The sequence below is a fragment of the Artemia franciscana genome, chromosome 16 (genome assembly GCF_032884065.1).
Source record: "Artemia franciscana chromosome 16, ASM3288406v1, whole genome shotgun sequence".
Taxonomy (NCBI): Eukaryota; Metazoa; Arthropoda; class Branchiopoda; order Anostraca; family Artemiidae; genus Artemia; species Artemia franciscana.
Genome location: NC_088878.1, coordinates 88,901 through 112,399, shown reverse-complemented (window position 1 = coordinate 112,399; position 23,499 = coordinate 88,901). Strand labels below are relative to the sequence as shown.

General features: G+C 35.2%; 2 protein-coding genes across 3 annotated transcripts in view; both read right to left on the bottom strand.

The window, feature by feature from the left end:
• The window catches only part of LOC136036873 (uncharacterized), a 43,255-nt gene extending 28,415 nt beyond the window's left edge, over nt 1–14,840 (bottom strand). For both annotated transcript variants that reach the window (XM_065719205.1, XM_065719206.1), the window contains exons 1-3: nt 13,608–14,840; nt 10,744–11,138; nt 8,475–8,651 (exon numbers count right to left, since the gene is read on the bottom strand). In XM_065719205.1, coding sequence (XP_065575277.1) covers nt 8,475–8,651; nt 10,744–11,138; nt 13,608–13,761 — 726 coding nt within the window. In that variant the 5' untranslated portion in view covers nt 13,762–14,840. The remainder of the gene's footprint in view (nt 1–8,474; nt 8,652–10,743; nt 11,139–13,607) is intronic.
• Nucleotides 14,841–21,223: 6,383 nt separating this feature from the next.
• The window catches only part of LOC136036872 (neural cell adhesion molecule 2-like), an 85,544-nt gene continuing 83,268 nt past the window's right edge, over nt 21,224–23,499 (bottom strand). Inside the window, exon 10 of the mRNA XM_065719204.1 lies at nt 21,224–21,710. Within this exon, the coding sequence (XP_065575276.1) occupies nt 21,313–21,710 (398 nt within the window). The 3' untranslated portion in view covers nt 21,224–21,312. The remainder of the gene's footprint in view (nt 21,711–23,499) is intronic.

Genomic DNA, 23,499 nt, shown 5'->3' with positions numbered 1-23,499 from the left:
ATTTCCCTCACTCCGCAATGGGAAGATATCACTGCAGCCGCACAGCTTCGTGATGAATAGATAGACTTTGTCGACGCCCTATGCGCCACCGATGGCTCAGGAGGATCTAAGGGCTAAGGTAAGTAACTAAGAAGGGCACCTTGAAAGGTCGAAATAATAATTTAAGAAACATGGATTTTCAAAAATGGTTTATTAAAGAAGGCCAATAAGTATGCTTATTTTTTATGTAGCCAAAATAGATGGGTCTCTGAATTCTCAGTAAAAACCAGTGGAATTACGTCGACTTTTCATGAAACATTGACTAATTAAATTTTGAAAAAAGTACAAATTTACGCCATTTGAGATAACCACGGAAACAGAATGTAACAACAACATTACTTTAGAATTTCTCACTTTCTTAATTCTCACTTATTTGTGAGAAATTTATTTATTTATTAAATAAGGCTCACTTATTTGGCCTTGATAGAATTAATTTTTTTTTATTTTGATTGGATGTATTTAGGGGGGGAGGAATGGTCGTTAAGAGGAAGGGGCCGATTGTCCTCTGATTACCCTTGATTCTTCAAAGTTGAACTTGAAAATTCAATTTCAAATCTAAGGAACTTTCTCAGAGTTTCTACGACCTTTTCTTCTATGAAATCTTTAAATTTTAATAAGAAGTAACTTGCTGTAATCTTGCAATAAGAGCATAAAGTAACTTGCAGTAAGAGCCCTTGCCCTGAGGACTCTGGGTTTTTTTGTTAATCCTGTTTATTAATCAAGTTTTATTGTTTGATTAAGATATGGGAGTTTTAGGGCCCTTTTTGAAAGTCGAACGCGATTGGAGGGGGCCCAGCTCCCGGGAAAGAAAAACATCAACTGTAGAAAATACCTCCGGGAAATACCCCCTCGCGAATAATATCCCCAGAAAAAAATCCCTTGCGGTTGGCTGGTATCCAATCACTTTTGACTTATAAAAAAAGACTAGAACTGCCTGGTGATTATAACTCATTCTACCTCCATCCTCATCTTGTCTCTCCCCTAGAGCTAATTCAGGAAGGTATTTACTCGAAGTCTCAGGGAGAGTTGGGATGTTTTGGCATTAAAATACATACTTTGAGGTATTCCCATGTCTCCATAGCTAAAAACAATCAGAGAACTCCATTGCAGGAGTTTTAGCACCTTTTTTAAGTGTTGGATTTTGTCCATTGCTTACAGACAGTATTAGTTATTGGGAAATTAACGGACATTTTACGTGTGAGTTTTATGAAAGGGAACATTTTCCAGAGGATATTCCACCAAAAGGAAAAATTTTCGTGGAAGGGGGTGCAAGACTTATGCATACATTATTCTTTTCCACTTTCCTTAGCACATCTCAGCTAAATTAAAAATGACAGAACGAAAATAAAATATTTCAGTTTGGAAAACTATATTTTCCACGAGGGCATATTTTCTAGGGGAGAGTTTTTCATGGGAGAATGGGGGAAGTTAAATGCCTAGACATGCATACAGTAACAGGGTGAAAGAAACCCCATTAACAGACATAAAAAGGGGAAATGAAACTGGCTTAACAGTTTGTGACGTTCAATTTCCTTTTTTTTGTGACAACAAAATAGAGCTTTCTTATTAATCATCTTGATAGTCATTTAAATTATCAAACAGTTCGTGGTAAAGAACTGTAGTAAGGAGAGACCCAGCTTAATAATAATAAAATAAAATAATAATTTATTTTTAACCCACATCATAACAAGTTATGGTACTTGTGGAGTAACAAAAAGAAAAAAAAATGAAATACACTACAAGTAAAATACACTACAAATAGAAAAAACATTATGCTACAATGAGATTAACCGAACAGACGGACCAAAGGATGATGAGGCGATAAACGATAAAAAGCTGATTCCGACAACCTTCCATACATGAGGGCCAACTTTGCACTTATATCAGGGACATCAAACTTACGAATTATCTTCCTATTGCTATACCAAGGGGGGAGATAAAGTAAAAATTTACAATATCTGAAATAAAAAATCCAAATCTGATTAATATCTTTTTTCTTTAGAAGGGGATAAAGACCAGAAAGATAAAGGACAGAATGATCACAAAATGTAGCATATAGTCTACCGAGTGCACGTCTATTATACTTCCCTCGATTAGCAACTATCTTAGAATAGCCCGTTTGAATTTTCTTTTGAACATCACGAACAGTGCACTGCCGTAGGCAAGAAATTGAATTCGTAACAGTAATACCCAACCACCGAAAGGTGGAAACAAAGGGTATTGAAAAACCGCGACAAGCTAAGGAAGCATTAGAGGAAGTCGGACCATTAAAAACTAGAAATTCACATTTCTCAACATTAAGAGAAAGACCAATATTAGAAAATAGACGTGAAACTTTTGAGACCATAAACGAGAGACCTTGCTTATTTTTACACAAAAGTAAAAGGTCATCTGCATAAGCAAGATAAGAAACATCTGAGAGTCCAATAAAATAATTTGATCTAATTTCATCTAAAATACCAGAAATGCACATTTTGAATATACTAGGTGATAAAACCCCTCCCTGCTTGACACCTCGACATAAACGGACAAACGGAGATCCAGATTTATCAATTCGGAGAAAAGAATTCTCATACCAAAAATGAAGAAGAAAAATGACTGAAAGATTTACACCATTATTAAAAAGGGAAAAAATAGCTTGACTGTGAACTACATTGTCAAAAGCTTTAGAAAGGTCCAAAGTACACATATAAAGTGGCGACCCCTCAGCCATGCTATTCTTAAGGGCGGAAGAAAGAACACGGTGTGCATGTTGACAACCAATACCAGCTTGAAACCCGAATTGATTCGATCCGAAATTTATATTTTCATTTAAATGAGGAATTAAAATATATTCAAGGATTTTACTCAAGTTACACGTAGTGGTTATAGGGCGATAAAATGAACATTGAGAAGGGAGTTTTCCCCGCTTTAGAATTGAGGTGACATTTCCACAAAGAAAGCTATCCGGAACCAGAGAAGATGTTAAACACATTTGGAACAACAACTGCAAATGAAATAAAAGAACAACACACTTTGGATTTATATTATTTACACTAATACCATCAATATCAATGGATGGAGATTTCAGTTGCTTAATTGTATTTTCAACAGCAGTTATTGATACTGGAATAATATGGCCCTGATGAAGCGAAGGTGGTAGAATTTTAGAAAGTAACCGAGAATAATGTGACTGCACAAAAAAATTAATTTTGGAAAAAATTCCCGAATAGTAAACATACCAAGTTGAACTAGAAATCGAATCACTATTATAAAGATCACTTTTATCCAGCTTCTCAGAATTGATCAATTTAGACCAATCCTTTTTAGAGGCTGGAAATTCCATACCCTTATAACGAATAGATTTAAGGTACTTTTTATAATCATTCTGTGTTTTCTGCTTTATATCCGCAACAGACCCCGTTATAGGTCTACCACAATCAACCCAAATTCGAAGCCAAAGTTGCCTTATTTTTAAAATTCTTTAATTCAGGATCGGCAGCCCATATAGATTTCCGCGTTTTTATACGAATACGTTCCTGGGGAACCGCAATTTTTTCAGCTTCTTTCATACATCTAATTATATCATCATAATATCTATCAAGATCACACTTACTACCCTTTACTTGCAATTGGAGTAGATGATAAGGCACACGAATACAATTAAGCAGTGTAGATAAAGACAATATATATAAAGCAATATCGGCTTTTTTCCAATTACTACATTTAAACCATTTAGAATTCCCAATAGGGGCAACATTGCAAAGGTTACGTTTCAGTTCAGTGGTAAATGAAAGCGATAGATGGTCAATGTCATCAGACTCAATATCAACATGAATAATCGAGCATTTTAGCTGTGATGAACTGACTTTATGATCAATATTAGAAACACTACCAGATTGATGGATATAGGAGTATGATAAATCTTTCTTCAGAATCACGTAAGGGGGCATGCACTCCAATATTTCTCGGGATCGATAACTTTGTTCATCCAAATCCGTGTTAAAGTCACCAAGAACTACAAAATCAAGTTTATTTTCCTTGACACTATTCATCACGGACTTTAAAGACTTGCATGTAATAGCAAATTTATTTATTGACTGCACTGTATTATTTTTATATGGAAGATAAACATTAGCAAACACAGTACTATTTACTCTAACAGCAAGAATGTGCTTATCCGAATAAAAAAGGGATGGGTTCGAAAGATCAATACTTTTTTTTAAAATACAGGCCAGGCCTCCAGAAGGGCGGCCACGCGTGGTAACAGCATCAGAAGTAAAAACCGAATGAACAGAGCTTCGATGAAGGAAATTTCTGCTAGAGGCAGTAAACAAAGTTTCTTGCAGGCAGATAACGTCGAAGTTCTCGTACAGATCGTCAATATAAGCATCTTTATTTTTTGTGCCATTGATATTGTGCGATATGATTGAAATTTGTAAAGTCATTGAGAGGTTTGTTGACTAGCAAAACCACGGAGAACGGAGCATGACATGCTAAAGGACACGTGTTCACCATTGCAATTGGCACATTTTGGTGAGGCATTGCATGGATTTTCTTTTGAACTAATATGAGGGCCGGCACAACGAGCACATTTGGGCGCAGGACTGGGACAAGAAGACTGGAAGTGATGGGGCGATCGGCACTTAAAACAACACTTTGGAATTTCCTTAAACTCACTCAGTCTAAAGAATTTATAACCAATTCTTACACCGTCTTTGAAATAAGCTGCTTTAGCAAAAGAATCCACAAAATCAAGCTTAACTGTTTTCGAAGAGCCAAGCCTTTTGGCAGCAACAATACCGCTACAATTTGTGAAAGACTGAATCGCATAATCCTCTGGAACACCTTTTATAATGGCCGAATATTTCTTAGAAATTTCTTTGGTTGACGTACCGGCGAGAATGACGGAACAGATGCACGAAAGTCTTCGGCAGCAAATTTATCAATATTTACATACCACTTATCGTGAACCGGGCAAATACTGGATACAAGTTCATGGCCACTGATTTTATCAGTAGCGTCTTTCCTTTTAATTGGATCCGATAGATGAGACGACACTTGAGAGATGACAATAGGGGTTGACTGGTGATTAGAGCCTATAGGTTTTGGTAACTGAGGGTAATTGAGGCTATAATTGTCCAACTTTGCTGACACGATTTGAACAAGTTGATGAACTTTAGAAACTTTAGAGGCCAATTGTGAATAGGCCACAGCCGGCAACACTGGAACTTCAGTTGGAAGTTTAATAACATAAGTTGGCATAGAGATACTAGCTTCATCACACTTCTTCAAAAGATCGAGCATGTCTTTAATATTACTGGTTGCAGACTTTGCACCACTGCGGCGAGGGGGAATTTCATCAGGCGCAAGTTTCGACCATAAATCAGCCTTAGCTTCAACTATTTTTGGTGAAGCAAAAAAATCCACTCCATATTCAATAATTTCCTTCTCAGAAATTGAATTCTGCCAATTACTTTGGACAAAATTTAACACAGGCGAATATATATGTTCAAAGTCATTCAGATCCTCCGATTGTTCGCTAATACTTGGCATCTTTTCAAGGCAGCTGTTTTCGATCACCACACAATTTAAACCGTTCAATTTATAAATATAGGTCACTGATATATGACATTACAAATTCCAAGCCAATTGTTGCGAAATAACAAGGTTACTGAATTAATTATGAAGCATAGGTCAGGATTAAAAGTCTCTATAATTCCAAGGCAATTGTTGCGAAATAACAAGGTCACTGAATTAATTCTGAAGCTTAGGTCAGGATTAAAAGACTCTGTGATCCCAAACCAAATATTTTGAAATGTTAAATTAATTCACTTGACAAGAAACTCACTGATTTAGCAGTGTTCATAAAATATCCAATTTTAGCTGTTAACGCATTGAACTCTGAAACAAGAATGAATAGTAAACGAAAATCTAAAAAACGGAATTTTGATGCTAAAATATAAATCAAAAGAATCAGACTTTTATGCTGATTTTGAATATACAAGTTTCATCAAATTTAGTCTTTGTCATCAATATTGAAAAGCCTGAAAAAGTTTACTTTATTTTAGAAAATAGGGGGAAACACCCCTTAAAATCCACAGAATCTTAACGAAAATCACATCATCGCATTCGGCGTATCAGAGAACCATAAAGCCAAATTTTCAAGCTCCTATCTACAAAAATGTGGAATTTCGTATTTTTTGCCAGAAGACAAATCACGGGTGCGTGTTTTGTTTGTTTTTTTCTTTTCTTTTCCCCAGCGGTCATCGTATCGACCAAGTGGTCCTAGAATGTCGCAAGAGGGCTCATTCTAGCGGAAATGAAAAGTTCTAGTGCCCTTTCGAAGTGACCAAAAAATTGGAGGGCAACTAGTTCCCCTCCAACGCTCATTTTTCTCTAAAGTCAACAGATCAAAATTTTGAGGTAGCCATTTTGTTCCGCATAGTCAGAAACCATAATAACTATGTCTTTGAGAATGACTTACTCCCTCATAGTCCCCGGGGGAGGCGCTGCAAGTTACAAACTTCGACCAGTGTTAACATATAATAATCGTTATTGGGAAGTGTGCAGTCGTTTTCAGGGATTTTTTTGGTTTTGGGGGTGGGGTTGAGGGGAGGGGGTTATGTGGGAGGATCTTTCCTTGGAGAAATATGTCATGGGGGAACAGAAATTCAATGAAAGGGCGCAGGATTTTCTAAAATTACTATAAAAAAAACATGGAAAAGTTTTTTCAATTGAAAGTAAAGAGTAGTATTGAAACTTAAAACAAACAGAGATTATTACGCATATGAGGGGTTTTAAAAATACTTTAGCATAAGAGTGAGGTATTTAGGAGGAGATAAATACCTCGCTCTTTATGTTATATTATTTTTAGTAATTTTAATTATTTATTCTACGGCCTTTCTGATTCAGGGGTCATTCTGAAAGAATTGGGATATAACTTACGATTTAGTGTAAAGAACGAGGTATTGACGAGGGTACAAACCCCCTCATATACATAATAAAAATTAAAGAATATAAAAGTTTGTTACGTAAGTTAATTCTTAAGTTACGTATATTTTTTACTAATAAAAAATTCATTCAAAATTAAAATTTATAGTTAGCTTTTTACGGAACCGAAAAATTGCATGGCAACTAGGCCTCCTTCCCCATCCCTTATTTTTCAAAATCGTCTGATAGAAAAGCCAAAAAAGGAATTAATATGCAAATTTCATTTTAATAATTTTTGTGTGGAGAGCCAAAATCAAACATGTATTAATTCAAAAACGCTCAGAAATTACATTAAAAAAACTAGTTTTTAAGCTGAAAGCAAAGAGCGCCATTAAAACTTAAAACGAACAAAAATTACTCCGTATATGAAAGGGGTTGTCTCCTCCGCAATCCCTCACTCTTTACGCTAAAGTTTGACTCCTTGCCACAATTCTGCTTTTTAAAACAATTAAAAGCTTTAGCGTAAAGAGCGAGGGATTGCGGAGAGGACAACCCATTTCATATACGGAGTAATTTCTGTTCGTTTTAAGTTTTAATGTCGCTCCTTACTTTCAGTTAAAAAAACGTAATTTTTTTTCATGTAATCACCTTAAAAGGCAAGTAATTTCAACAAGGCTGGAACATGTAAAGATTCTAACCTGTGTTCTACCCATTGTAAGTAGAGTTGTTGAGTTGCACGAGAGTTCAGTTAGGTTCCAGTTCAGTTGCTTGGTGCTTCTGTTGCATACCGGTCGAGTTATGTGATGGTTCAATTACATTGCTTCAGCTGCTTGGGGCTCAATTATAAGGTGGTTCAGTTGCAATGGAACATACATATAGCCATATAAGAATTGAATATTTCTTTGTCAATTTTCTGTTGCTAGATGTCTTCTCGAGGGTGAAGACTCAAAAAGAATTTCTAAGAAAAAATTATTGAAAATTTGGAGGTATTTTTACACTCAGTTTTGATCGGAAATTGAAATTAAACATTGGAAGTTGATTGGGATGACAGCCCCCCTTATATTAAAAAAGGTATTGAATTTGATGCTTGAAAATGGACAGAAATTAATTAAAACAGTTTTTTATTTAATATATGTAAGAGGTCACTGTAAAACATAAATAGTACAGAAAATGATCTTAAACGTAAAGAAAGCTTTCAACATAGGAAAGAAAGCTTCTATTCATAGCATAATCAGTTCAAGTATAGCCCACATAACGTTATTAGTATATGATAACCTCTATTAATTTTTGGTTTAAAACTACAAATTAAAGTTCTACCATTTAGTTTAAATGCTTAGTGATATGGCTAATCTAAATGTTAAGTTTATTTATTTCTTTATTTTTTAATCCTTCTATCATTGTTTTTTCTTTTCATATATATGATTGCTGTGGAAAAGACATGAAACAATAGAGCCAAGAAAAGACCAAGATGACAATAGATAATATAAATTATACACAATTGACCAAAAATTACTAAATCTTACTTCTTGGATTTCTTCTTGCATTTGAATGATAATTGTGTTTTCAAGGTAAGCTTGCCCACCAGATCCAAGCTCGTCAATGAACTGAGTACCACATTGGTCAAGCACCAGGGTAAAAGTGTAACTTGCCTGACCGCTATTCAACTGGACAAACGTGCACTCTTTTCTTGTGTGGAAACCCTGAAATAGAAAAATACAAGTTGCAATATTAGTAAAAGGGAAAAGTTAGAGAAAAGGTTGTGTGCACACATCGAATCCCCCGGCCCTCTTGTAGCCAGCTGAAGCTTCTTGCTGTAGACTATGGCAGCCATCAAGGAGTACTTCCATCTAATGTGCTTCTTGAAAACCAAAAATTATGGGAATTTTTAAATGAAGATTTTTAGTTCTTAGCAAAGAGAAACAGAGAGATTTCTTTCAAAAATCTCGTAATTCGGAACCCCTTCGTTCTTTATCCAGGACTAAAAATTCAAACCAGATCACACGTAGGCCTATTAGGTTTTGAAAGGGCGGAGTGATTTGTCTTTCCTTTTTAACATACACCAAGAAATTATAAGATTGGATTACAAAATACGTCACAGACATAAACCAATTACTTTTAAGCATACTTCTTACCACAGTATTGAAAAAAAGTATTCTCTTCTGCTCTTGGGTCTTAGTACATAGTAGGTTATCCGTCCTAAAAGATGGCTCAAATGTATCCCATAACCCGAAAACTACAATAACTGTACTAAAGAGCACGCCAGGATATGTATTGCCAGGATATCTATTCGGGGGGGTGGGGGGTTACAGTAAAAAAAATGAAAATTCTCTATAATTTTATTTTGTGCATTTTGTTACGTTTTGTAACAGCCCCGTAGATCCCTCCACCATCTGGATACGGCCTTATCTATGCTACATACCAAATTTTGGCTGTAGTAAACCAAATGGCAAAAATAAAGCTGTAAACTACATTTGTTCATTTTCTTTATTTTTACTGTTATTAAGAAATAGATGGTTTTAAAAAAAGATATAATAGTAATCCAAAATATGACGAAAAAATATAGATATCAAACGGCCAGATTTGTAACTATTCCTGTAGCCGAGTAAACAATACATAACTCATTTGGGAAAATATAAACTTTAAGAACATTTGGAACCAAATAAAATTGGAGACAATAATTGAACCAAAACCGGTTTTTGACGGCTTTTTTAAGATAAACTTAAAGGAATATTGTTGCTGAAACACTCTTTATTCGTTTACTGGAATAAAATCCGTATTAATCTGGTTTGAACACGAAAGAACCAGAAGAACCAATCTGTTTTGAAAAGATAGAGTTATTTGAAAACCATAACGCCTAGAAGATAGTGTGATTGAATTCATAAGAAAATACGTCCAAGACGCAAACCAATGACTTTCACTCACCTTTCTTTTACTCACTGGTTTAATTTTGTCAACATACTTCCGGCAGGGGGGGGGTAAAGTTGAAACCAATTTTCCCAAATCAAGTGAAAAAGAAAGTAAAAAATGCAAAATGAACCATGTAGTACCATATGGGCAAATATATACTAAAGAAAACTGACCTGTTTCTCTGGATGCTTGAATTATGCAGACTTAATTTAGTTTTGACAAGATTTTTTGCAGAAACTAAATTTCAACTGGGGGGAGGAACTGGGATCTGAAGGCGGCAGTTTCCCCTCTACACCCCATAGCAAAATACGCCATTGCTTTTACTAAGGAATTTCAGGAGTTTACCAGAGAGTTTTGAGTTTTCTTTTCTGAAACACCGGCTGAAATAAAAAGGCCTGATAGTGTCACTCAGGCATCACAGATTTATCGCTTGATTAGCTTCTACATAATGTAGAAAAATAACAATGCAGGACCAGCTAAGCAGCAACCAGGCTTCAAACAAGAATGGTGGCACCAATAGTGGCGGGGGCGTTAGTTTGGAGCGGAAGGTAATTTCTTTGCATCTCTTTGTCCAAGTAGATCTTGGACAATATTTTTTTGGGGTAGTTTCATCAAAAAATTAATCCCCCCAAAATCTTTTATTTATATTTTCATGTGTAAATCCTAAAAAATGCTTGCACCCCCCTCGCTTTTTAGGAGTTGGCCCCCATAAACTGGCGTAATAGATAAATATGCCTAAACAATCAGATTTTCCCGCTTTAAATGCCTTTGCAAATTTTTATTGGTGGCATGGAAGACATTGCTAGAGACATTCGAAAACACTATGACCTTTTCATTCTTTAACCTGTTATAAATGAATACGTCTATGTGGGGCACAAAACTTACTTTAGCATAGATGACACCTGAGAAAACTTGAGTGAAAACAACAGTGACAACCATGCTTTCTTTTCCACACTGGACGTCTAGATTCGATATTGTTGGCATAGGACCAGTCGGCTGAAGGGGCATAAGCAACACGTTATTTGGATCTGTGTTAATTGGCTGAATTACAGGTCTATTGATAGCAGGCAAGGCTACAGGGTTGGTATCTGGCAAAGTTGGTAATGCTGGTTGGAGTGGCTGCACTTGAGGTGGACGCGGGGCTGAGATTAATGGGGCGGCTGGTTGTATAGGCCGTGTTACTGGAGCAAATGTGGCCGGGGTAAATGTTGGTCTTGTATTTGTTGGTGGAACGTAGTTAGCAGATATGGCTTGCGAATTGATATTTTGCGACGCAGAACCTGAAACAAATTGATTGACTTTATCCATAAAACAATAAATATAATGTTATAAGTTTATGCTTGTATCCACGTATAGTGTACAATATGACGAGTTTATGTTTCAGTACATTATGTTTTCAAGTAAAACATACATATGAAATGATTTGTCCGTTAATTTATATACAACATAATGCAAAAATTAAATAAGTAAAATTAAATAAGTAAACAAGTAAAATGGATACAGAATTTGATAGCTAGTAGCCCAAGAGAGTCTTGATAGTCTTATTGGTAAATAATAAAACTGAGACTGGTTGACGCTAACATTTTAAGCGATCAATACTACTTCTATAGATAACCATCACAAAGGAACATGCTCTCCGGTAATTAATCAGCAAGATTTATTTTTTGTCTGACAAAGGAATTACCCGATGTTAAGAGTTTACTGCTGGCATTTCTTTAGGATAGCGATGATGCAAGCTGGCATGCTCGCACGAAAATAGGATATCATAGGGTCCCTATCCAGTGTTTCCACTTCTACCAATTTTTCGTAAGATCAACCGAATTCCCTATCCGTCTCCCGACAAAAAAGAAGATCCCGAAACAACCGTAAATCTACAGAAAACTCTGAATCCCCGGAAGCAGCTTTAAAATGAACGGAATACGACTGCACTTAGTTTCAAAATTAAATACATTTCATTATTTTTTCGAGCTTCTGTTTCCGAAATTCCCCTTCGAAACAGAGTCAACTTTGACAAAAATTGATGGACGAAATCCTGCTTTTCTTTCCGGAATCGCTCTCTGAGTTTTTAGAATGTGGTCGCTCAAACACCTTCGAAAACATAACAAAAAATGAAAAGCAATCCTACTGAAAATTCTACCAAACCCTGAGAGCTATCTACCGATTTTATATCGAAAATCACCGAGGTTTTTCAGATTGTTTGAAAAGAAAAGTGGAAACACCGTCCCTATCCTTTTTTCGAAATATGGTTTTTTCGACACTTCGTTTAGTCTCTCGCATTTTTTATACGAGGACGCTTTGAAAAGTTTCTGACTTCGTCAATAAAAGTCATGGAATATAGTTATGCATCTTTTAACAGGTGGTCATGCGATGAGTTTTAGCCATTTTAGACGTACAGTTGTTTTTTGGAAGTCGTTTGAGTAGGTTGATGTAAGAAATTTTGTCAAAATGATTGAAATCGGGTATCAAGCTGTCATATAATATTGGTTTATGAAAGGTGATACGCCTACACAAATCAAATATCAACTTCGTCGTTAACCGCAGTGGAATTTTGGGAAGCTAAATTTAAACTTGGCCATAAGGTCTTGGCTAATGAACATTCGGGATGTCCGAAAACTGACGGCCGCAGAATTAAAGTGATCAATATAGCTGAAGCTATAAAATTTTCAAAGAACGTGTTTGTCACATATCAAACAAGATTTAAGCATGAGGAAACTATCCGCGCGTTGAGTGCCACGTTTGCTGACACTAGACCAGAAACGATTTCAAATGAGCAATTATAACGTCCTGTTAGTGCAGTTTATGAGATAAGATAAGAATTATTGCAAAAAGCATGCAGCTCATAGTAACGCTTGTAACTCCAAGTTTGGTGCTGACTAATTATTTATCTTAATCGATTATATTTACAAAGTGGAAACCATCTCAACAGCATACTATGCATCAATACTTAACAAGCTAAAAGTAGAACTTGCGGAAAAACAGTCATGTTTGCAATAAAAGAAAATACTTTTTTGCCAATACAACGCGCCATCTTACACCTCAGGGGATGCCACGGTGAACATTAACGAATTACGTTTTGAACTGCTTGACTATCCACCTTACCCACCATATCTAGCAAAAAATTCTAACGAAAATATATAGCAAAAAAGTTCCCTCAGCAAAAAAATACGCTCAAAGGACAGATATTTTCGTCAAATGAGGAGATAACCACCTTCTTGAATAAATAATGTGCATAAAAACGAGAGCTAAGAGCTCATATGGCACTTGTGACGAGGACGGAAGACCCAAGAGCTCATATGGTATGAGCTCTGGCAAAATTCTAAGAATCAATAGATTACTTTAAAAGAAAAATCAGAAGCTTAATGCCGGTCGGGATTTACAATAAAAGCTCTGAGTCACGAGGTCCTTCTAAATACCAAAATTTATTAAGATCCAATCATCCACTAATGATCAGATAAATATAAATAAATAACAAACAAGCAAGGAAATCAAACAACAGTATAAATTACAAGTACGCACAGAAACAGAATACAACGCAGAAATACCTAATCTAACGACAAAATAAATAAACTTTTTCTTCTTACTAAGGATTTATCCATATACACTCCCACTCGAATCATTGTGGTTAGGTTACTCTGGGAGTGGTCCATTTTGAGAACAAAATGACCACTGTACAGTTGTATATCTATAAAAAAGAAGCTGCTTTCCTAGTTTCATAGTTTTATACATTCCAGATAACTCTATCGACTTACTTGACTTAACTTGACTTAATGCTCCTGCCAAAATGCTTCCGGTGTCGAGAGTGGTGCTACATGGTGCCTCCATTTGGACCGGTCTCTTGCAAGGATGTGGACATCCTCCTGAATATTTGCCATGACTAAGAAGGCACCTGTTGTGTCCTTCCATCTGGTTGGGGGACAACCTCTTGGGCGTTTCCCGCCGTGTAGCACGGGATCAAAGTCAAAAATCGTTCGTGCGGGAGTGTCGGGGGGCATGCACGCGTAAGTTAAAAATACCTCAATTTTTCTAATTTTTCCAAATTAAGAATCCCCAGCTCCCCTAAGGACGATGGATCAGTTCCAATTATGTAAACCACATATCTATAGCTTGAGCTTATATTCTCACCAAGTTTCTTCCCGATCCCTCCACTGTAAGCGTTTTCCAAGATTTCCGATTTCCAAGATTTCTGTTTCCCCCTCCAGCCCCCTATGTCCGCGGATCCGATTAGTATTGAAAATGGAGCATCTGAGACATAAGATCTTTAGATCTAATCGTTGTACCTGTATTGTATCTACTCAGCCGAAGACTAATAAAGGAGAGGAGGGAGGGGTCTGTTCAAATCATATTATAAATAAATTGCATTTAATTAACTAATTGATTAATTGTTAACTCAACAGATACGCTTTTTTATATAGGAGATAAATCGTATGACTACATTGATGTAACGAAGAAATACATTATTGGGGCTATATATGGCACCATCAAGTGGGTAGAGGGTGTTTTTACGACTACTTGTAACAGAATGAAGATTTCTAAAACTACTCCCTACATTTTAAATACCTAACCTGACAAGTATATACGAGTTTAGGGCGAGAGAAAATCTCCAAGCACTAGATGACGTTGATGATTTTTCTTTTCGACACTAGTACCAGTTTCCAGGCTCAAAAGTTCCCCAAACTCTTTCGCTACACCTGCAAAATTTAATTCGAAACGTCTAAAGAGATACAAATAATAACAGGGAAAAAATTTGCAACATAGTAACAAGCTTTCATGTTCGGAATGGTTATTTGTCCGCATGGAGATAAAGCCGTCATCTTTTTGTAAGTGCTCAATGCCTTCTCAGGGCCTAACTAAATAAACTGAAATTTAACTGAAAAGATCCTACTGCTTGCAATTGAGCAATTATTCAATTAATTGACTGTCTAACTGCTATGTTATTTTAGCTTGTAAAATAAATCATTATTTTAAATGTTTATAATATTTAAATATTATTTTTGTTTAAATCTATTTTTTTTTTAATTTAAATATCCTTTTTATTTAAATATTATATATATATATATATATATATATATATATATATATATATATATATATATATATATATATATATATATATATATATATATACTTGCTTGTCTAGAATACTTGCTAAAAAACAACTGAAGCCATTAATAGGATTAAATAATACTTTAGTCAATTTTTCTTTCTTTCCTCAATCGTGATAAGAATAAAGCTCAAAGAGTTTATCTCTATTCTAAAGCACAAGCCTAGCCAGTAGCCACGATTGAGTATGGGAAAAAAGTGGACTAGTAGGATTTATAGTGAAACTAGAAAAAGTGGACTAGTAGAGTATTATAAATCTAGTGGATTCTAGTGATTTCTAGTCAATAGTCTAGTGATTTATGTGCTGATTTAGAAATTATTTTTCAAGAATCTAGTGATTTTTTTTTACCGTATGTTAACCCTGTACCTAAAGTAATAGCAACAATCTAATTACTTTGTCCAATCATTGTAAAGCTGAGAGTGCTTAATCTGACGAAAGTAGATCTAGTTATATAGTACTTAATCTTTGTTTGCCTGTGATTAATGCTGCTTCATTTAATTACTGCTAATCAGTACAAACTATTTCTCTTGTTGTCGTTATAGATGCATTGTCACTGACAGAAATAAAACAGTCGTTTCAGAAGCAGATGACAAAACAGTTTTTTTCGTGGCAGCCGGCAGAGGCTGATGTTTATCCAGGTGATACTCTTGATATGGACTGCAAGGTCTCTAATAAGGGAGGCAGTCACTTTTGGCAGAAGGACAGAAAAATAAGCTGAAAGTTTTTGATTGACTTGGGAGTTTAAAAGGGCAATGGAATCTAGGTTATTATAGAGAGCTAAATGTGTTGGTGCAATGGCTAGAAATTGTTTATTTTCTGTTTAATCAGCATTTAATTAAAAAGGCTTCATTAAATTACTTGAATGATTTAATTACAAAAATCTATTTTGAAATATTTAATAATTCAATTGGCTGGGGCTTATGTTGTTGAAATTGAAAGCATATGCACTAATCTGAATGTGCAGGTTTGCAATTGCTCCTTAGCTGTAAAAGAAAACATTTTTCATCTTAAAAAAAAAAATAAGAAAAAAAGCCCCCTTCCCGATTTTGAAAAAAAGCTTATTTGTCATCTTCATGAGAACTTAATTTTAAAACAGAAAACCAAACGAGAGTACAAATATTCCCTGCGTAGAGCGAGACTGAATGCCTAGGATGGTCCTTGTGACAAGAAATCCTGGGATCGTGTTACAAACAGCGTAAAGTGTACACCTCCAATTAATTCGTCTCTTCTCATTGTCATGTGGCTTCGTTTCTCATTATAAAAATATTTTGCTTTCATTTAATATTAATCTCCAAAATCAATTTGCAAAGCTTGTCAACTCAATCCTCCCAATTTGTATCAACCCATCTCAAGTGTTATCGGTGGAATCTGGTGTTATACTCCGACATATCTAGTGACATATCTAGTGCTTTTGACAATGTAATTCATTCAAATGGTTTGTTTTCTCTATTTGCCTCAGGTGTTAACCTTTCTATTGTGTCCGTGCTGAAGTATTGGTATGCTAATTCTTCAGTTAGGGTGAAGTGGAATGGTACTGTAAGGGAGTATATTCCTGTTAAAAAAGGCGTTAGGCAAGGTGCCGTGTTATCCCCGAGCATATTTAAATGTGTTTTAGCTTCTTGTCTCCAACGTCTTCAACCGTCAATTTGTTACAATGATAATTTAGGCATTAGTCACGTTGCATATGTTGATGATGTTCTGCTTCTTAGCCGGACAAAACATAGTCTAATTACCAACTTTTACCGGCTTTCAGCCGCACTATCCACAGTAGGCATTTCAGTTAATGCCTCCAAATGTGAGTTTTTGTGTTTTGGGAGTCCTCCACCAGCATCACCTCTTTGCTCGGGTTCTTCAACTTTACCGTGTTCAGCAAGTATTAAATGGTTGGGTCTCTGTTTTTCCACGTCACTTTCGTCTACTTGCTCCGCTAGTACGTCCAGCGTGCTGAAAAGTATGCGGGTTGGTTACGCGAAAATCTCACCAAATCGTGGTCGGCACAACCGAAAAGGACTATGCCGTCTTTATTCTAGTTTTTGTGCCCCTGCTGTTTTTTATCTTTCTGGTTTTGCTTTCCTCCTTCGGAAGAAGGATACAAAGAAAATACGCTCAGGATATTTTAAGTATTGCAAGTATTTGCTGCGTCTGTCTTGGTGGTATCGGAATCATACAGTAGTTTCTAAATTTGACATCGTTGATGCGCCCTCGCGAATGAAACATTTATCTAAAGATATATCCCTTAAAACTCGGCAAATGATCGGTGTTTTTGACCCTCTTTGGCCATTTTTTGATTTGAAGTAATTTTCTTATGTTGTATGTTGTTATGCTGTTATGTTATTTATGTTATGATTTTTTTCGTTGTTTTTTTCTTTTTTTGTGTGTTTACTCCACAGTTTAATGTATTTTGTGGGTTATAAATAAATTATTATTATTATTATTATTTAATAAAAAAAAAATCCCCGTCTCCGCCCTTACATCTTCGTGAATTGACGCCATAATTTAAGCGGGCCATTTTAAAAAAAAACAAATAAATAATGAAATGGCAAAGCTCCCTCTTGAAAAATTTGCTTTGATTCAAGGATAGAATTTACTTCTAAATTGTTAAAATTATTAAACAAAGTACTGGAGATCTTCTTGCATGCATAAAAAAAAAAAAAAAAAAAAAAAAAAATTGCAGGAAGATATTCATATTAACATTGAAAAAGTTCTTCAACAGTGAAAACCCGATCGAAGAGTCAGGGGTAGACACTTTTTCAATGTCTGTCATACTTCTTACTGTACACTGATAAAGGATGCAAGGAAAGTGATCTCTTTTTAATGGTTTTGGGCCAGATGCACAATGTATGATCATTGGCTCTTTGCGCAAATTAGTAGCACCAGTAAAATCTTTACTGGTCGAAATTTCCATCTATTGTTGTTCAAAACATACCATTTTCCCCAATAGCCTTGTTTCCCGTTAAAACTTTTGGCATGAAAAGCATTTTGGCTTTGAACCGCCGAGAGTTGAAGAAAATAATTGATTATTTAAGTGATTTTAACACTAATGTTTAGCTAGAGTTTTTTTTATTATATGTAAAGCAAGTCAATTTTTCGATTACTTTTGACCATGTTTCAAAATTAAAAAAGGACCCATTTTATATCACGGAAAATCCACGGAAAATAAAATAGTATTAACTGAATTTTTCTTTTGGCCACTGTGTTTTCTAGAGGGTTATCCAAGAGGGGGAAGTATTTACTTCCCCCCTCCTGGGCAGTGGACAGGGGAGCCAGAACAAGGTAACTGCAGTCTCAAGATTTTATCAGCAAGTAGAGATTTATATGATGGTGAATGGGAATGTCAGGTTACTACATCCACACCTGATTCGTTCGATTTCCTCAAATCTAAACCTATTTATCTTATATGTTAGAGGTAAGAACTTGCTATTATATCGTCACTTCATAGTCCTTTTTCAAACTTTAAGATTGGGAATAAGTTTTTGGGACAGCAGCACAAAGAGAAATGAACAATAAAGGCTTTAATAAAGAAATATTCCATAAATAATTATTTTTGGGAAAGAGTGTAGCAGAAAAAAAGGAATATGGGAAATCTTTAAAACAAATTTAATCTCTATGTATAGAGATTTTGTCAGTTTCTACAGAATATTTGGTTGTACATGAAGCGTTACAAGAATCAGCTTACATGAAACTCTAGTAAGAAACCTAGAACTTCAAATCATTATTAAATCTGAATCAAATTTTTAGTTAGGATAATACATCCAGGCACTTTAAGCACCCTCTATACCGAGGCTAGTTTCAAACAGTTCGTGGTAACGAACTGTAGTAAGGAGCGACCCGGCTCAATAGTAACCAAAACTCTAAAAAATGGAATTTTGATACCAATACATACATCAAAAGAATCGCATTTTAATGTTGATTTTAAATATATAAGTTTCATCAAGTTTAGTCTTACCAATCAAAAGTTACGAGCCTGAGAAAATTTGCGTTATTTTAGAAAATAGGGGGAAACGCCCCCTAGAAGTCATAGAATCTTGACGAAAATCACACCATCAGATTCAGCGTATCAGAGAACCCTACTGTAGAAGTTTCAAGCTCCTATCTACAAAAATGTGGAATCTTGTATTTTTTACCAGAAGGCAGATCACGGATGCGTGTTTATTTGTTTTTTTGTTTAGTGCAAGAGGGCTCATTCTAACGGAAATGAAAAGTTCTAGTGCCCTTTTTAAGTGACCAAAAAAATTGGAGGGCACCTAGGCCCCCTCCCACGCTAATTATTTTACCAAAGTCAACAAATCAAAATTCTGAGATAGCCATTTTATTCAGCGTAGTCAAAAAACCTTATAACTATGTCTTTGGGGACGACTTACTCCCCCACAGTCCCCGTGGGAGAGGCAACGAGTTACAAACTTTGACCAGTGCTTACATATAGTAATGGTTATTGGGAAGTGTACAGGCGTTTTCAGGAGGATTTTTTTGGTTGGGGGAGGGGTTGAGAAGAGGGGGATATGCTGGGGGAACTTTCCATCGATAGTTTGTCATGGGGGAAGAAAATCTCCATGGAGGGAGCGCAGGATTTACTAGCATTATTTAAAAAAAACAATGAAAAAACAAATATGAAAAAGTTCTTTCAGCTGGAAGTAAGGAGCAGCATTAAAACTTAAAATAATCAGAAATTATTACCCATTTGAGGGGCTCACCTCCTCCTAATACCTCGCTCTTTACGCTAAAGTATTTTTAGCAATTTCAACTATTTATTCTACGGCTTTTGTGATTCTGGGGTCATTCTTAATGAATTGGGACAAAATTTAAGCTTTAGTGTAAAGAGCGAGGATCTGACAAGGGGGCGAACCCCCTCATATATGTAATAAAAATATGAGAATACAAAAGTTCTTTACGTAAGCTAATTTATAAGTTACGTAAATCTTTTACTAATAAAAATATTCGTAAAAAATTAAAAATTCTAGTTGCCTTTTTAATTAACCAAAAAATCGGAGGGCAACTAGGCTTCCTCCCCCGCTCTTTTTTTCTCAAAATCATTCGATCAAAATTATGAGAAAGCCATTTAGCCAAAAAAAAAAATGCAAATTTTGTTTTAATTATTCCTCTGCGGAGAGCCAAAATAAAAACATGCATTGATTCAAAAACGTCCAGAAATTAAATTAAAAAAACAAGTTTTTTTAACTGAAAGTAAGGAGCGACATTAAAACTTAAAACGACCAGAAATTACTTCGTATATAAAAGAGGCTGCTTCCTCATCAACGCCCCGCTCTTTACGCTAAAGTTTTTTTTACTGTTTTAGGAAGAAGAATTGAGAGAAAGAGTCAAACTTTAGCGTAAAGAGCGGGGCGTTGATGAGGAAGCAGCCTCTTTCATATACGAACTAATTTCTGGTCGTTTTAAGTTTTAATGTTGCTCCTTACTTTCAGTTAAAAAAACTTGTTTTTTTTATTTAATTGCTATTAAGGAGGATGTTTTGACCAAACCAAATGCACGATGTATATATTGATACTATTGCTACAACTTTAAAGCAATTGGTATTGCTACAATGACTGCTATAGCTACCACTTTTCCTGGGTCTTAAAAGAGTATAATAGCTATATCCTCAGAAGAGCTGAGAGTAATAGTTTGAACCTTTCAAAGAATCTTGTGGGACTTTAAACCATTCAAAATGTATCATATACACAATACTGTTCTTTCCACTTCTAAAACAAATATTGCTGCTAATGTTTTGGGTATTGAAAGAAGATTCTCAAAAAATATTACCGTGAATGTCAAATTGAATTCAATAAAATCATTACACATAATTAGGTTGTCAAAAAGGTGTATCAATAGTATATGGGGAATGGTTTAAAACATTAGGTTGAATATTTAAGGTTATTTTTATCAGTAGATTCAACTATTAAAAATGGTTGGTAGATGGATGTTGGTTTGAATTCAACGATACAAATAAGCATCTCAAAGCAGTAGTTCTTACAAGACTGAACTGTCTTCTCTCACAGGTAAATGATCAAAATGATACATTCAGGCAAAATATTTCATCCTTTTGGGAGAGGAATTCAAAGTTAACCTAACTTTTAGAGGAAAGGAGGAACAATCCTTCTGTGATTAACATTATTTCTCTTTAGTTTCAAACTTAGCCTTAGTTGTTTTCCTTTTTTTTTTAATTAAACCAAAAAATTGTGCATCCTTGCAAACTTATATTGCTTGAAATTTAACCCTTTTTCAAAAAAAAATTTGAACTAGACAGTTGCTATAGAAGAAACGTTGTAATCAAGCTTTTCATTTTATTAGTATATCTTTATAACCATGATATAAGCATCACTATATTATTTATGTCCCGACGGTGTCAAGTTGAATCTTTACGACTCAACTGTACATTTACATTCGGTAGGACAAGATTCTTTTTTCTTCTTGCAAACAACAGTTAGACGAGCATCCAAGGAAGAAACAGTAAACCAATTTCCGCTATGAACTTTACTAATATAACCTACGGTGTGTCCATCAAAGGTATTAGAGTACCAATTCTTCCAAACAACTGTTGTACCATCTACCCAGTATTTTGAACCATACAAGGATCCAATCCAAGCATTCGATGGGATTAGATCTAAGATACATTTGTTTTCATCCTCGGAAGTAATAGTAACCATTTCAGCACCTTCTTTTTTACAAAGTGCTACACCATCTCCCCAATACATCTTCTCTGGTTTCACAGTATAGATAAAGCAATTCTTCCAGCTAGGTTCTTTAAAGCACCATTCTGAAATAAATAAAAACCAAAGTTCAAACATTATTACAGAGAGAAATTTATTTATTTATTTATTATTTATTATTACGAATAGCGGTAAGCATCAATGCTTGTCGCAAAAACACAAAAACACAAAATCATAACACTAATCTAAAGTGAATTGGCAACGACAAACTAAACAGCAAAAAAACTTCTAAATAACACGACACTACACAACAAAAGCGTCTAAATAAAAAGGTGTATTTACTAATGCATTCTTAAAAATTCGAACACACTCTGCCTCGACAACCTCCAAAGGCAAACCATTCCATGGTCCGGCAACTCTACTAATGAAAGATAATAAACCAATTTTTATTAGTGGTTTTGGGGGATATAATTTATAATCATGCTGACGAGTAGAGTGATAATGGCTAAATTAAAAAAAATAAATTTGGATCAACATCATCCACTCCTTTAATTATACGAAACACATGTACAAGGTCACTGCGACGTCTACGAAACTTTAACGACGGGAGTTGAAGCCTAGAAAATATCTGCGGATAGGAAAGGTGCTGAAGGTATGGGACCAATCTAGTGGCCCTTCTCTAAACCTTATCTACCCAATGCTCATCCGTTAGACTTAATGGAAACCGAACAGAAGTATTGTACTCAAGAAGAGGGCGAACCATTGATTTATATAGTAGTAAGAAATTACGAAGGTTAAACCTACTAAAGCTTCTCTTTATAGACGATAAACGATAATTTGCATTCCTTACAATTACCGAAACATGCTTATCAAATTTCAATTGGGTATCAAAGTAAACGCCAAGGTCACGCACTATTTTGTTGGAAGGGATTCGTATGCCAGACAGCTGGTAAGTATGCACAGGTGCAAGTTTACGAGCATTATGTAGAACAACACACATAGAAGGGTTTGTGAACATGGAATTAGATTCGCACCAATAAGTTAGAGAGTCAAGATCCTCCTGTAAAAGTTGAACATCATTTTGGTCTCGTACTGGTAGATAAAGTTTTACATCATCCGCGAACATCTTGACAGTAGAATGCTGAACAGAGGAAGGCAGATTATTAATAAATAAATAAAATAAAATTGGACCCAGGCATGAGTTTATGCAAATTAGAATCAAATAATTAAAGCAAACAAGTATGGTTCTAAACTGGCCCAGAAAAGAAGTTCTAATCTTACTAACGGTGGAAGTCTTTATTTTGTCTATAAACAGAAAGATAGGTCAAAGCCTAATAACTCAAAAAATATTCAACGAAATTCGAAGTTAACCTGGTGTGGAACGAAGCATAACGCCTTACTGTCCAACTTTTCACTATGATATATAGCATAGCGTCCGTAACAATATTTTTATAAATTCTTTTACTACCCTCAATTCGATAAATTATCTCTATTTGTACCTGCGATTGCGCAGCAAACAATACAAAAAGAAAGAAACACTTAATTTCGAAGTACATGTAAGAGAAGACACCTCGTACTGAGTTTCTGAACAACAGCATTTTATGATACTTCATCTTCATTTAGAATGGTTTCCAAAAGATATTATTCCCGAAAAGCCCTCCAGGTAGATATTCAAATTAAATAGTTCAATAGTCTTATACGGGAACCTAGGCCGTTAGTAGCCTGGTGCCTTGTCATAATAAAAGTAATATTTTATCAAACTGTTCGTGGGTAACGAATTCTAATTAAGGAGCGACGCGGCTCAATAGTAATTGAAACTCTAAAAAACATAATTTTGATACCAATAGATACACCAAAGAATTCAATTTTTTATTTGGATTTCAAATATATAAGTTT